The 14,859-nt window shown below is 37.8% G+C and overlaps 1 protein-coding gene across 1 annotated transcript in view; it reads right to left on the reverse strand.

The window, feature by feature from the left end:
• SMYD3 (SET and MYND domain containing 3) overlaps positions 1-14,859 on the reverse strand; it is a 411,825-nt gene that overhangs the window by 79,925 nt on the left and 317,041 nt on the right. The window contains exons 6-7 of the mRNA XM_065632390.1: positions 6,633-6,700; positions 4,280-4,382 (exon numbers count right to left, since the gene is read on the reverse strand). Of these exons, the coding sequence (XP_065488462.1) occupies positions 4,280-4,382; positions 6,633-6,700 (171 nt within the window). The remainder of the gene's footprint in view (positions 1-4,279; positions 4,383-6,632; positions 6,701-14,859) is intronic.

The raw sequence follows: 14,859 nt of genomic DNA on the forward strand, positions 1-14,859 counted from the left end.
ACTAAATGCTGCATGCCTTCTTGCAAAAACATGCAAAGCCAACAAAATCTGCCTAGACATGAAACTAAAACTGAACTGAAACAACTTCCATTAGGACATAAAAACTTTTTGAGGTCCTCATAATCTTGCTTCCTTTTTATCCATGACTTGATAAATATAATTGTTGTGTACAGCATGAGAACTCCGAAGCGTGGTTGGGGCATAAATGCTATTCTTGAATAAAACTGTGCCACACAGCAGCAGCTACATTCAATGTAATGATACCTCTTCTTCTGCTTTACAACCCAAATCACGTGTATTGGTGCCTTCCTCTTTATACATTAGTGAGATGACCACAATGGCTAGGCACCTCAACTCCCCGTGTCTTTGTTTTCCCTGTGACTATAGTTGGTTGACAACTCCTTTATGTGAGTAAATTGTTGTAGTGTCCTCTGATAGAAAGCACTACAAATGTACAAAAATATTTTTACTTCTCACTGGCCTACTGAACACATCATTTTGCAGCTGCTGATATTTTCTGCACAAGGCTCCAGAAGCCCTATGAAGTTCGTTCCTCTATGGACGGTAAAGCCATAGTCATCCACTAATCTGAGCCTCACTTGCTACATAGTTTCTCATTTCTAAGAAATCTTAGTGCTTATTTACTTACTATTAATTATTACATAGGTCATCTCATTCTATCTAAATCTCATATAAGTTTGAACAGGATAAGGCAAGTTTTCTGCTGCTTATAATTATTTAAGTTTTCTTGTTGACTCTTGACTTGAAACAATGTTCATCTTACCACCTCAGAGCACTTGATTTATTCAGAAAACGTCATCAGATTTCTCCCTAACATGTATATTCTCTCCCATTAGCTCAGATCACGACCTCAGTAGTATGAGAAAAGCTCAGTTCATAACAGGTAATGTAGTTTCATGTACACAGGTGTGTAAATTCAACACATGGCTATTAAGAAAACTGAGCTCACCCTGCTGCAGGCAAGCAACAAGGCCATGTGGAAAGAAGTTGTACCAAACCTACCATGTAGAACACAAAATGAAAAACAGTAGCAGGTGTGTAAGAGGAAAAAGTAATTGGGTGTTGAAAATAATATTAAACTGATGACTTGTACATACCCTCATAACAATTTTATTCTCCTTCCTCTTTCCATAACAGATCTAAACTAATATTCACTTTGTTTCTTTGCTTTCTCACTTATGCCCATTTTCTCCTTAGACAGAGACTTTTATTTCCAGGTAAGTTAAGAGGGCATCTGCTTTAACACAGTGCATATATATATATATATATAATCTTACATGTTCCTTAAGGCAAGTTTTCCTTTCAGTACCAAAACCAGAAGCAATAGTTGCAACAAAGACACCAGAACCTGAGCTCTTAGGAAAATTCTGACTTTATTTTACTGCCTCATTGGAGGCAAAGTTTTCTAGAAAATATAATATACCCACACAAAGTGCAGTCATTTTAAAGCCTATATTCCCATGACTGCCAAAGTCACTGCAAACACACTGGTCCTAGTTGCCCTGCTTTATAACTTACATTTATCTCCTGATTGCCTTATAAATGACTTGTAACTTATACCATATCTGCTTCACCACTGATTTTAACCTAGAGACTTCTGTAGATTACAGACCACTAACACCAAGTCTTAAATGTGGGTTGCAGTTGCACAGCTGTAGCACAGTCTGCATGGTGGTCATGCCTGCAAGGGAATTCTACTTCACTTCTCACTCCAGAACCATGCAGGGCCACCTGAGGGCCCCTCCCGCTCTGTAAAAGCTGCTTGTTACAAAGAATTGCTTTATGAAATTTACCTACAAAGATATATCCACGTACATCAAAATAACTTCAGAATTTAGAACTTTAATAATTAACACAAACGCATCCTGGGAAGACCTTAAAATCTAATGTATTTTTAAATAAACAACCCATCTTGGTGAATTGGGAAGCCAAGGGGAATGTTACAGTATATAAATAAAATGGAAGAAAAGTGTCTATAATTTGGCTTGGACAAGAATGCCAGACTGAAAGATGTCTACACTTAATAGCTCCACAAAAGTATATTGCATCCTTAAAGATTTATCTTGGCAAAAAGGTAAGTATGCAAAAGCATTTCTGTTGATTCTCCAGAATATTTTGCCTACAAAATGTTATCATTTACTTATTTTGATGGCCTACTATCTTAAAGAAAGGATACATTAAAAAAGAAAACACTTCACAGGGAGGAAAATAGAGAGGTTGGTGCAAAAGGAATTGCGGTTTTTGCATCATTGAAATTTGTCTTTTGATATTGGAATACATTCTGAAGTAAATGTGGTGATGTTATACATCATCCGAATGTGCTTTTCTCGCTTTATGTTTCTTTGCTACTGACTCATTACTTGCTGTTTATATTTATTTTAGACTATGGAAATCATGTTAGACAAAAAGCAAATTTGAGCGATCTTCTTATTTGAGTTCAAAATGGGTCACAAAGCAGTGGAGACAATTCGCAACATCAACACACATTTGACCCAGGATCTGCTGATGAATGTACAGTGCAGTGGTGGTGCCAGAAGTTTCACAAAGGAGACAAGAGCCTTGAGGACGAGCAGTGTAGTGGCCAGCTATTGGAAGTTGACAATGACCCATGGAGGGCAATCATCAAAGCTGATCCTCTTATGACTACATGAGAAGTTGCTGAAGAGCTCAACATTGACCATTCTACTGTTGTTCAGCATTTGAAGCAAATTGGAAAGGTGAAAAAGCTCCATAAGTGGGTGCCTCATGAGCTGACCTAAAATCAGAAAAATCATTGTTTTGAAGTGTATGCAACAACATACAACATGAAGTCTATGCAACAACAACGAACCATTTCTCAATTGGATTGTGACATGCAACGAAAAGTGGATTTTTTATGACAATCGGTGATGACTGGCTCAGTGGTTGGACCAAGAAGAACCTCCAAAGCACTTCTCAAACCAAACTTGCACCCAAAAAAGGTCATGGTCACTGTTTGGTGGTCTGCTGCTCTTCTCATCCACTACAGCTTTCTGAATCCAGGTAAAACCATTCCTTCTGAGAAGTCTGCTCAGCAAATTGATGAGATGCACCAAAAACTGCGAGGCCTGCAACTGGCATTGGTCAACAGAAAGGGCCCAATTCTTCTCCACAGCAACGCCTGACCACACAACTAACGCTTCCAAAGTTGAATGAATTGGGCTACGAAGTTTTGCCTCATCCGCCATATTCACCTGACCTCTTGCCAACTGACTGCCACTTCTTCAGGCATCTTGATAACTTTTTGCAGAGAAAATGCTTCCACAACCAGCAGGATGCAGAAAAAGCTTTCCAAGAGTTCGTCAATTCCCAAAGCACAGATTTTTACCCTACAGGAATAAACAAACTTGTTTCTCTTTGGCAAAAATGTGTTGATCGTAATGGTTCCTATTTTGATTAATAAAGATGTCTTTAAGCCTAGTTATAATGGTTTAAAATTAATGGTCCAATACCGCATTACTTTTGCACCAACCTCATAGAATATGTATATCTGTGATCTCTCCAGAGTTTCAAACACAGGCGTCAACCATGTTTACATTACATTATGACTTTGAAATGACCAACAGCTAGAACTGCATAGGTCATTGATGCATGTAAACTTACATATATACACACATCTTTGCAGGCCTTACTAAGCAAATTCAATATTGCATTGCTGCAAAAGACATTTACTTTGAAATGCTTACCTAGCCACAAATGACTATTTTCAAAGTAAAGCAAATGCTGTCATATAAAACAAGGTGAGAATACCTTAGATCGAATCAGAAATATCTTGGAAGGGATGTTTTAAAGTCTTTTCTAGTGAAAGGGACAAGAAAACAAACCTTGTCTGGCTACTTTCTCTGTCAATGAAAGGTTTACTACAATAGCATGGTGGCAGACTGACAAATGCTTATTGTTGCAATGCCTTAGTGAAAACTGCATTCCACTCAGAAATATTGTAAGTGTTTCCATCAGGCTAAAGACATTCAAATACAAACAAAATGAAGTGCCCTAAGGAGGAAAGGAGCAACAAGAATTTATCAAGACTGCTAGTGATTTATGAGAAGTAATGATTACGGGGCCCAGGCAGTGTGAAGAGATGATTCTATTTATCATTTCCCCCCTGATAGCTATGTGCTAGAAAGTGGCATCAATATATCATCGAAATATTAAGCTGGTGGCCCTGCAGTCTGGAATTTGTTTAGGGAGATGTCATTGTTGCAGGTGTCTGTGATGGAAGGGAGGACAAGTTAATTACCTCTTCACCTATCTGGATCTCTCGGACGGAGCGAAGTAAAAGCTGGTATCCTTCAAAAACGATCACGCAGTTTGGGTCACAGCTGTGGTTCAGTAAAGACATGCTGTAGAGGGGTGTTAGAGAGGGAGAAGGAAAGAACTTTACAGAGAAGCCTCCACTGCCATTCCACTTGAATCATTTAAAAGTAGCTAAAATGATTACATCTGAAGTATCAAGCAATTAAGTTACAAAACAAATAAAATCCCTAGTAAATCAGCTGTTCTTGGTTAGGAGAGGAAAATTAATATGGAGAGCTCAGAGCACATGGTTATTTCTGCTGCTTCTGCTCAATTTCAGGGCACTAACCTTATCAGTTACCCTGACCATCAGTGGAACCAGAGCATAAAGGGGCCAGCAATCAACCTGTATTTCACAGCAGGTAGAAAATGGAGTATATCATGTCCCAAACCCAAAGCACTTGGTGTATCAAGCTGAAAGAAGAGATACAGACATTGCCTCTGTTTTACACATATTTTGGTTCTGCCTCTGTTCTTGTGACACATGTCAGCTGAAGCAGCACAGCTCACTGGGGAGCTGCGGTCACTCCCAAGAGACACACACGTTGGTGGATCTCCTGCAAGAGATGTGCCCTTCCCTCTTTTTTGAAGAAGATTGTTAAGAACATCAACAAAATCCACTATATGCTTTTGAGTCCCATGTTTCATAAGCTGAGAAACAACTGACTTTGCCAGCCTAACATCAGTGCCATAAGCAGACACAGTGCTGATGATTCTTCCACTATGGGAATGACCCATTGAAATAATAATTCTGGCATCAATAGGCTGGAAGAAGAATTTTGGCTTATCCAGCTCCTGGCTGCCTTTATTTGCTTTCCTTGTCTGCCTGATTCAGCAACTCAAAATCCTAACTGTTGTTGGCAAAAGAGAGGATGTTGCTGAGGGTCAGAGCCCTGCACCAAACCATGTTTATTCAGTTCTTGACTCTTAAAGAAGCTACCAACAAGAGCCTGACTCATTTGATATCCCTTCCGACTCACAAAATATCTGTGGTTAATCTCCATATGAACCCAATAATGTTCACTGGGAGAGAGCCTCTGTTGCGCTTCATATGAGACCATATATAGGGACGCTGAAGCTATCAAGCCATGCAACAATATACAACCTCTTAACGAGACTAAACAAAGCACTTTTAATCAAATTTCATCTTGTGGAAGCACTAGCAGTTTTGATGACAATTTCATTTAGAAGCATATGAATTCATCTGGAAGGGCATTTGTCTATGATTTGGGAACCACAGATTTAAGCTCACAGTTTTCCCAGCTCAGAGTGATTTGCTACAGCAAAACTCAAATTGCTCTGAACTGACTGGGGAAAGAGTTTCTTGCATCCCTTGGCACTGCATTATCACAGGACATTGACAGCCACTTTCTTTCCAGTCAGGGGATTTTTTCAACCGAAAAGAAAACATTTCACTAATAGTAATGTTCCAAAATAATGTTTCATTTTTTCCCAAGCATCTGAAATGTTTTGTTTCCATTCCACTATGAAATCAAATGACTATTATGTACTTTTCATAACACTAAATCCCCTGTCCTCCTAACCGCCTTTCCCTTATCTTTACCACAAAGCGAGCCTCAAGATATTAAGTGTCCTCAGTCAGATCTTACACGTGTGACATTAGTAGAAAAAGAAACTACAGTGACAGACCTACTGAGGTGTTGACAACATAGTTCAACCACGCATTAAAAAAAAATTGAGATAGTAAAATATGATTTTAAACTACACATACTAATTTTCCACATAATAATTACAGGTAGCTAACTATATGAAGGCAAAACCTTACCTGGTATGTACTTTTTACCTAATAGAAGTAATTCAAATATTAACATCCATCTCTCAAGGGGCTTATCTTTTCACCTTACTGGTTTCTCAGTTATGGTAATTTACTAATAAATGTACTCAATCTTTTTCTTTTAATTGCCAGTTCAGAAGGCTCTTGGCTGCAAAATGTCTATCTCTATTCTAAAGCAACGATGAACACATTTCCTTTTACTAGACCCAAGCACATATTTTTGATGTCAGCATTTATTCTTACTTAGAAAAGACTACAACCACCGTAATGATAAAATATAAAGATGTATCCTGTTTAAGCTGTTTTAACTCTGTAATCAGGACTATTCAGAACGTTTTCAACTTGAACATACTTTTTTTACTCTCCTTTAATTTATTTGTATTTCCCAGTTTCTCTTTTGGACATGTTACCTGCTGCTTTGATGGCCCCTAGAGCTACCTAGGAAAAAAGGGAAAAAAGCTAACATAGATTTTTCCTGTGAATGAATCAGTGTCCACAGTACCTGGGATACAGGCCAACACCAACATCCTGCATCTCTCCATTACTGATGGTGAAACAGTTACAGGTCACCTGTAAAAACAAGGGAAAAAATCCAGGATTACCAGAATCATTTGGAAACCCCATACTCAAGTGAAAAACCCTTTCAAAATAAAATGAAGGGGCAATTGGTAATTGGATGGGAAACATTCAAGCTAAACACTGGTGCTCTTTCATTTTAGAGCAGTCACATCTGGGACACACTCTCCTGTAAAACTGCAGTCAATTAAAAGCAGCAATATTAGTGTCCTGAAAAAATGTGGGGTTAAACACATGCAGGGGACCTACTTTCCTGTGCAGGGTGGGGGGGCGGGAGGGGACGAGGGGAAGTCACCTTCCACAGAGCCTGAGAAGCTCAACCCAGAGACAGCGACTGATGGTGAAAAGCGGCTGTTTCCATGCATCGACTTGCCTGATGCCAGACTGTCACAGCATCTTTTAATGAATACCAGTGGAGCCCAAAGAATATATATGGGACATTTTTGAAGTAAATAGCAGCCATGACTGTGGTAATCTGATACGGGCACAAATAAATACAAAGACCGTGCAATAGTGTATCTTCAACATGGGTATTTTGGTTTGCATGTAAAAGATCCCACAAAAAAGCATATTCAAATTGCCATTCAAGAGAAATACAACCTTTCATTTAATCTCAAAGTTGCATTCTTCCCTCATACAACCATACAAAGATAAAGTGGTTTTAGAAAAGAGTAGAAAGAATGGAAGTTGCTCACAAGGAAATATCACCCTACCCCAAACTATCAGACTGAAGTTTCTTGGTGTTCAACTCCAAGATAGATCAGCACTTGGTAAATTATTAGCAAGTATCATTTTCATGAGGTTAAACAAAAACAGAACCTAATTACAATTGTATTTTTTAAATATTTGATTTTTTTCTTTTTGGAACAGCTGGCTTTGTATTTTTTAAATTTTTTTTAGATAATATCTCAGTTATCAATGACATAAAATATTTTATGTAGAAAAACACTGCATATACAAGAAAAGTCCCAGGTCTCTTCTGCAAAACATTAGATTATTAATATCATTAATTCTTGTTAGAAGAGAAAATGAGTTAGAGTAGGATTTGACAGACATGAAAATGAGATTTGAAAGTTGCAGTTTTATCCATGGAGTAATTGCCCAGAACAGTAAATGTACACCTCCATTTTAAAGAGGCACACGGAACAATTTAATATTATATCTTATCCTATAAATTGACAAATTATTATTTATGAGAGCATTAACCATAAGGTGAAAATTAAATCCTCTTTCAAAATTTTTCATAAATTCTGACAGCAATGTTAATTTAAATAAATGTACATGCAGTAGGGCATGTGTTTTTTTAAATGGTTAGACAATACTTTGATTAGTCTATTATTTATGTAACCCATTCAAATGTTCCTGATCAGTTACCAAAAGCATATATCTTAATTATTTTTTTCCTGCTGGCATTAGATATAAAGTGTCAGACAACTTCTGGCAAAGATGAGTCCATTTAAAGTGGCAATTATCCTGGTACTAAAAATATTTACTTGATTTTAGTATTTATTGAAAAAATAGTGCCTTCCAGGTAAAAGAGAAAGAAAGCCAGTTTATGTGGACCTTAGGTCTCTCTGATGTATTATGAATTTGCAGAGGTCAAACATTTCTTAGAACTAAATGAATCCCTCATCCTAGCAAATCTCCTATTATTACCATAAACCTGTTTTTATTAGCAATAGTGAATTTTGATCACTGTAGAGTTACGGAGACTTTCATAATTTTCTAGTAAAGTTATGCATTCTTTGAAAAGTTTTACACAGAGAAGTCGCAATAGTTTAATTTTTCCCTTTCATAAAGATACATTAGCATTTTGTACCAGGTTATATGTAAAGAAAAACGTGAGATGAATTGGTGCTCTGAGATTTAGACATCAAGAGCGTCTTTCAAGAGTAGTTTGCTGTGAGGCAGTTTTTAACCTCTCTGGTTTAGATACTTTCACAGTATGAGGTTGCATCTCAATACCCAAGTATGGTAGGGAAATACCATCCAGTTTCTAATTATTTGCAATTTCAAATATGAGACTGAGAATCCAGAGTATACCAGGTCTGATCTAAAAAGGTATTTAAGTGCATAAACACAGGTGGAATTCTAACTGGTGCAGTGAATTTTGAGCTACATGATTTTGCTCACAATCCTACCAAAGGCATAAGAAGTTTCAGGTGTTCTGGGGTTTGATTAATCTCCTAGGAGACAATCATTTCCCCTTTTTAAACTCAGGTGTGAAAGATCCAGTGATGCACATATAAAGTGTACTATATACAGTAACCTTTCTTATGGATGCTTTCTGTCGTCAGCAAATGGAGAGAGAGGAATTGAGGTGGTGGTGGTGGTGGAGGGAAGATCTCATTGTTTACAGTGTGAGGAATTCTGATATAATGATAATCCTTCACGAACAGTGAGCAGCTGGTAACAGGTATCAAAAATGAAATCTCCATAGTCTCTCAACTGAGGATGGAGTTGGTTGTTTTCTTTTAGATTTGCTACAAAGTCTCTAAATATCTACTTAATATCCTCTACATTTCTATTTCTGTAAACTTTTAAGAGCTTTTAAATCCCAAAGTTAAAGATGAGTCCTACCAAGGGCAGTTCTGAGATTTCAATCCAAAAATCCACCACAAGTTGATATTGTAGACCACACCTCCCAATAAGCAAAAGGAAGAAGGCATTCCTTTCACAGAACACCTGAAGAGAAAATCTATTTTCTGAGCTTCCCAGGATTCAGAGACTTTTACGTGTAGATCAAATAACAGTGAAATCTGGAGTATCTAACACTGCTGCAGGAGAGCACAGGTAAGCTCCTTGTTCCTGAGGCAATTGTTTACAGATCAAAACTTATTGGGAATGGAAGTTAACTAACTCAATTTCTAGGAAAACAAAACAAACCAAACCCCAACCAAAACCAAACAACAAAGCAAAATAAACAATGTCTTTCTCATGCATCACAGTATTTCTTTAGGGTTTCCCAGTCACCTTGCATTGTCTTTTTTCTGCATTAACTGACCCACCTTATTCCTTATACTATAATTAGGTTCTGATTCTGTGTGATCCAATATTTTAAAATAAAAAAGAATAAACAGTTCTCAGCAATCTGGCACTTCAAGAAATGGGTTCTTCCTTACAAAGGCATGGCCCTTATCATCTTAACTCCTGCAGAATAATTTATGTCGGGTATTTAATTCATGTCGTTGTTCAGATTGTCCCTTCTGATTCCTCTAAAAATTCCTCTCTATCCAGCCACGCAGCACTAAAACTGCATATCCACATACAGAGACAGAACAGAGTACTCATAGAGTTTGTTATACCCACAAACAAGGAAAAATACGTATGTATTTCAGAACTTCAAAGTTGTGAAGTCGAATTCCTTGTCATTTCTAAAATTTCTGAAATAACACATCTCCCAGCATGAGAACCAACAGAAAATTCTCAGAGGAGAGTCACAGACTTTTCAAACCTGCCCAATGCAAAACTTAAGAGTATCCTAGAGCTCTGATGGCTTATCATTATAGCCTGATTGGCCATTCAGTTCACTAACAATTCAAAGAACCAATTCTCAGTGTTTGAGTTGGCCCCATGGCAATAAATCCCGCACTTTTATTTAAAAGAAACTGCTATTTCAAAAACCAAACAATATTATATAAACTAATTGAATTAAAAAAAAAAAGAAAGAAGTCCTTTTGAGAGACTGTACATGTTTTAGAAAGGTATCCTGTGCTCCGTAAGGTAACCCCAGTAGAAGACATAATCTTCCCCAGACTGCATGGAGAGTAAATCAGCTTTACTAACTGACCATTATTCTCAGGCATTCTTTATCAGCAAACAAAAATTACTGTAACCTGTTAAATTTTATTTGCTCTCTGAGTGGCACATGAAAACTCTGTAAATTTACCCCTTAAGGAGGTCTCTGTTCTTAAGATTTCTGAAGCTACTGTCTGAGCAATTTCTGTCTGTGCCAGACTCGCAGTCTGGTGGACAGCCACTAAGATTTATTTTGGTGTTTGCATTTGGCAGGGTATGAAGGCTTCGGTTTGAATTTACCCAGCTGAATTTTCTTTCAGTTCAGACTTCATTCATATTACTTTATACTATGGATTTGCATTTGAGTCAAATAAAGCAGACTCAGACTTGATAGCAGGACATTTCAGATTTGGAATTTCGGACACTAAGACAATGAAAAATGTCAACAAGGGAGTAAGGGAAAGAAAACAAATCATTATGGGCTAACACTTGCCACAAAGATCAAATTGCAAACACCAGGACTAATAATCAATCATTTTGTCTCCACGTGTTCCTGTACGTGACTGCAACACAGGGAGGTAGCTCTTATAACATGTGTAAGAAACCCTCACAAGAAGGACAACCAGAGGGTACATTGCACTGATAAGGTCAACATCATTTCCAGCTTTGACATACAATAGCTCCAGCCATCTCTGTAAATGGTGTGTCATAGCTGGTGTATTCTAACCACCACCAGGAAGAAAGCCATAACTAATGCTTTTTTCCCTAATTTATGAACCCAATGTAATGTAAATTAAAGATATAAAAAAATCCTCTTCATGGATTATTAAGTTTCTCATTCACACCAAAGTTGGCTGGGTGTTCCTGGCCATTGGCAAATATTTAACAAAAGAAGCTGTAACCAGTTCTCATGTTAACAGGCTTCTCCAGAGACCCAAGCGTTAGCCAGGAGGAAGGGGTGGGCAGTAAATGCTCTGTGAGGGGCACATTAATTCAAACCACCAAGACATACCCCAGAGACCCTCTAGCACCACTACATCCCACTACAGCTCTGCACCGATAGCTCTTTCACACTCAAGGATGAACAGATACCAGGCACAGATGGTTCATAGATCTCAAATCTGCTAATGACTTCATTTGGCACAGAGAGCGCTAAAGCAACAGTGCTAAGCTGTAAATGCAGAGTGTGCCACAGCAGTGACAGACCTGTCAAGCCCCTGTTTTGAGTGTGTTTCACTCAGCTGCTCATGACCACAGACCACAACACCCAGGCTTCCCATGCAGGCAGAGCTGCTCGCTCTGAAACCTCACTTCTGTCCACTGGATGAGGTATTGGAGAGGGAGAGAGGAGATGGGACAATGTGGGATGGTGTCTGCCACCAGAATGCTGTGCTGAAAGGAGCTCTGCTACCAAGCACATTTGCAAACTAGACCTTTGCAGCTTATATATACATGCCTGCATGTTTTACTAAATCAGGAACTTTGAATTCATTTCTATGTTGCATTATAGCCGGGACCTACCTACTGGATTCCATGGGAGCCACAGACCCAAAACTAGATGAAAGAGACATGAGAAGGCTCAAAATAAAGTGAAGAAAAACTAAAACCAAAAGAACAAAAAAAACCCAAAACCAAACCAAACAAAAAAAAAAATCAACAACAACAAAAAACCCAAACTAAACCAAACAAAAAAAAAGATTCTTTGGTGTTTTGTTCCAGACAGAAATCAAAACATGTTAAAGCTTTGAGAAAGCTTTATCTTATTTAGATTTTCAGACTAAGGAACGGGGACAAATAGTTAACTGTTTGTGATACCTGCTCAGAAGCTGAATGTTGCTGCAATATCATGGAACTTGGAGAAGTTACATTTCTTTCACACCACAACTGAATTCTCAAATATTCAGTTTTACTTCAAGAACAATTCATTCTATTAATGTCTTGTGCCAAAACGTCATTTTGGCTGTATTAGAGACAACCATTACTTCAGAGCTAGTTGCAGCAAAGATGTATATTTTGAACTGTTTTCTTAGTTTAACTTATGTCTTCAGAGATCTTTCTTCACATCAGCTATCAGTATTTCAGGCTTTTGGTTTTTTGCTATCCCAGCACATAAAAGTTTCTGACGAGTGTGCAGAATACAGGTATCCCCTTGCAGAGGGTGTCACCACCTACAAGCCAGAAATTCGGCCTGACATTAACAGATGATTTAATGCAAGTGTGCTTCAGGCATCCCTTTTTAGTACTCAGCTAAGTGGTGCAATTTTGATTGGAATGGAATGAAAATAGGTCATGGCAAATTACCTCCTCTCTTCTTAACCCCACACATACTTCTCCAATCTTTCAAATAAAAATATTTAGCTATGCAGCTAAACATATTCGATTACTAAGAATTTCAAAGCCATCATGACTAGGACAAACGTTATGTTTGCTATGGGTACTTTTTTTTTAAAGTGTGTGCATGATGTAGTTACAAACCTGACACTTGAAAAGGCAAAGCCTGAAACATGCAAAAATATTGTGCTCTTATGGTAAAATGAAATATCTTGAAGTTTTGCAGAATTGTCATTGAAAGTTCTGTGAGACCTGTCCTAACCCTTTCACAAATTTCTTCTCTGACAACAGCCAGCAAGTCTCTTGTTCCCTTTAGTGAAATTCTAGCTTTTACCCAGCTCTGCAAAAATTATTATTATATTATTCCTGCTTTTTGAAACAGAACTGAAATGCATCTATTCCTGGAGCAGAACTGGAGAACGGGAGCTGCAAAGCCACTAATGCATCATATTACAATGCTCCTGCAGCATTTGGCATTATTAATTGGAGTGGAGTAGAGGCACGACATCCTTCTTTTCATCCTCATTTTCCTACTGGTAACTCCACTCCTGTGAAATGGGGCAGAGTTATTAACTTGATTTCAACAGCCACTATTGAAAATAAACTGCTTGTTTATTGAGATCAAACTTCATGGGCATCCAGGAATGGTTAAGTGACTTTGTATTCATCTTGCCTATTTTGTTACATGTATATGTTTATCTGCTTTGTAATGGTATATTCAAAACATAAATGTTGGACTCAATATGAAAACTTAGGCTAAGATTCAGCTACGGTTGCTGGTGTGAAAATTACATAGGAAAACCCAAAACATTAATGGATTAATCTTGTATAACTTCAGCTAATAACACAGGTGGAATAAATTACTCTCTGTCATCTCCTTCCATTATCCAGATGATTTCCTCATACCAGATTCATAACTGCTAGGCAGCCTAAGTTAGGTGAGATGAAACCTAGCCTAAATGTTTCAGGGTTTGCTGATTAATAATTTTTCATAAGTAGCAGATCATTTTTGAACTAGCTGTAGTCACACTTTGCTACTTGAGTTGCAACCTAATACAGAGATGACTGGGGACTTTCAGAACTGAACCCAAGACCTTTTTTTTTCTTATTAGGGTGAAAAAAATACACAGAAACGGCTCATGCCAGCACACAAGACTGTAAACCTCTATATGCCCATGATCACTGCGAAGCAAAGCTAACTACAACCTGCTTTGTTTTTTATTAACCAGACAAAATCTCAGGCTCTTGTAATGTTTGCACATCGAGGCCTAAAATAACACTGATATCACTCCCAGTTCCTTCTATTTTTCTTATGCCCTATAGATAAACTACCACTACTTTTCTTTTGAGATAGTTTTATAAAAAAAAAAAAGTATTGTACTTTTAATCAAACCATTAAAGCAAAAAATAATTGAAAAAGTACTTCAGTTATTTCGATATAATATATTTTTCAACTTATTCCTGTCATTCAAAATGGGTGACATTACTACTTCTAAAAATCAGTGGGCCAGACATACCCATCATTGGGTAAATCCATCACTGTCAGTGGTCAAAGACCCTTTCTCCCCACTAAAGGCCTTTGGAAATCAGTAAGGCAATAGCAAACATGCACTGTGTTCTTCCAGGTAGCTGGCAGATCAAATATCTGCTGAGAGCAGGTCATTTAAATTACATGCAAAAGTATAATTTGAAAATTGTGTGAGCTGTTACAAAATGCCAGTGTAGAACTTAATAAATAAAACACTGCCCTTTTGAAGTTTTTTAGCATTTGATTAGCAAATGCCTGCAAAATGCTTTTGAAGTCCCCTTTGCTCCTTGCTTCCACAGACAGTGTATGAACAGTGTTGTCAGATATGAGGACTGATGCTACTGCACGGCAGGAGGTGTTCTGCAGAAGACAGGCCAGAGCTGCCTGTGGCCGCTGAAAAGGAGTGAAGTACCAGCTGATATTCATCAAATACATTAAGTCCAGGTGGCAATTAGAAGTTTAACAAGACAAAGTAAAACTCTGAAACAAAAAGCCCACTATATATTTAATCCTGAAACACTGAAATACCCAGCCAATTGCCTTAATGAGAGGTCTT

The sequence above is a fragment of the Caloenas nicobarica genome, chromosome 3 (assembly GCF_036013445.1).
Source record: "Caloenas nicobarica isolate bCalNic1 chromosome 3, bCalNic1.hap1, whole genome shotgun sequence".
Taxonomy (NCBI): domain Eukaryota; kingdom Metazoa; phylum Chordata; class Aves; order Columbiformes; family Columbidae; genus Caloenas; species Caloenas nicobarica.